General features: G+C 39.6%; 1 protein-coding gene across 1 annotated transcript; it reads left to right on the plus strand.

Moving 5' to 3' along the window:
* The first annotated feature begins 447 nt into the window (after positions 1–447).
* Positions 448–1,409, plus strand: LOC124646327. The gene has a single exon (XM_047186451.1). The coding sequence runs from the start codon at positions 511–513 to the stop codon at positions 1,249–1,251; it is 741 nt and encodes a 246-aa protein (XP_047042407.1). The 5' UTR covers positions 448–510; the 3' UTR covers positions 1,252–1,409.
* Positions 1,410–1,678: the final 269 nt, after the last annotated feature.

The following is a 1,678-nucleotide window of genomic DNA, read 5'->3' on the forward strand; positions in this document are numbered from 1 at the left end:
TTATCATTTATTTATTTACCGTAATGATGATTATAGGAATGAGAGACGTGATGGCCTTATCATTTTCAAACCTTGACCAATTTTCAAAGAATGAGTACCGCTATATCTTGACAGATAAGCATTTTAATTTAAATAATATACATCTAGAACGGTGCGTAACCCATATCCATATTGGATGACCAAGATATTCAGACATATACTACCTAAATGTCTTCTTTCTATGAATCCAAATCTGCTAAAATCAAAACTAACTGCCATTTCAGATCATCTCAACCTTTAATAGAGAAATTCGCGGGTAGTTGCAAGGTCAACACAAAAATAAAACTGCTCTATAAATAATTTTAAATTTAAATTATATTATTAAAAGTAGCCTCTAAATTAATGTATATTACATTAGCCTGATTAAGTCTACCTGCTGGTAAAGTGTTTCTCCTACAAAAGTCTTCTATTTCAATATCACTTCACTATTTTTCTATTCTTCAACTGTCATTACACATCTTTACAACACAAATGGATCCAATCAACAACACCGTGAGTGGTTTGATGGACATGTTCCACAAGAGGATGACGGAGTTTGAGGTGCGGCTTCAGAAGGCTCCAGCAGATCCATCAAATACCTCAAACTTGGCTGCAGAGTTCACCGTCTTCAAGGAGTTCATAGCTCAGGCGCTCAACAGTCTACAGCAGCAAGTTGAGCTTCTTGCCAGGACTGTGGACTCAATGGAGATGCGCGGACGAAGAGGAATTTTGTTGCTGCATGGTGTCCCCGAGGAGAAGGATGAAGACACCGCAAAGGTAATTGTTGGAGTTGTCAAGGACCGCTTTAGGATCCATAGTTTTGCTGAAGATGACATTAAGCGATGCCACAGAATGGGAAGGTCTTCATCCACTACAAAACCAAGGCCTATCCTATTTAAGCTTCGGGATGTTGCTGTCCGAAACAATATTTGGTTTGAGAAAACAAAACTAAAAGGCACCGGCATCACTGTCTCAGAGTTCTTGACCAAACCTCGACATGACCTGTTTATGGCTGCACGGAAGAGGTTTGGGGTGACGAAGTGCTGGACGAGGGATGGGTGTATTTATGTATTGGCACCCAATGGCTCACGGCATCGCGTCACATCGTCTACGGAACTGAGCTCTATACTGTCCCGTGGTGGCACCAAGTCCCCTGAAGCGGCATCTACCAACGCTCCGCAGAAGCCCATCATCACCAGCAGGCCCAAGCGTGCTGCTGCTATTAAAAAGTGAAGTGTTTTTCACCCCCTGATAATGTGTTAAGTCCGAGTAATACTAGTTAGTTTTTTCTTCAGTTCTTTTCTTGTTGTAAGTACCCACTTTCTTTTAAATGTACTTCTTTTTCTTTTCGTTTTAATCTTGTTGCACTATTATTTGTCTTTCATTATAGATTTTCTATTCTATTCTATTTTTGTATATGGCAATCCGTGTCGATGTCAATTTCGACGATTCATTATAGATTTTAATTATGTGGGTGTCTGTTCTAAAAACATTTTGATTGACACTTGTCGTAATGACAGCTGTCATGTCATTGATGCGCTGACATTCTCGTCATCAAAATTTACTGATATTCTCGCTACGCCTTCTGCAACTTATTGCCCGGACCACACAAATCTAAAGATTGTTTTTATTTCTTGTTTCTAGTTAATCTTGCACGACC

This window comes from Helicoverpa zea, chromosome 3 (genome assembly GCF_022581195.2).
Source record: "Helicoverpa zea isolate HzStark_Cry1AcR chromosome 3, ilHelZeax1.1, whole genome shotgun sequence".
Classification (NCBI taxonomy): Eukaryota; Metazoa; Arthropoda; class Insecta; order Lepidoptera; family Noctuidae; genus Helicoverpa; species Helicoverpa zea.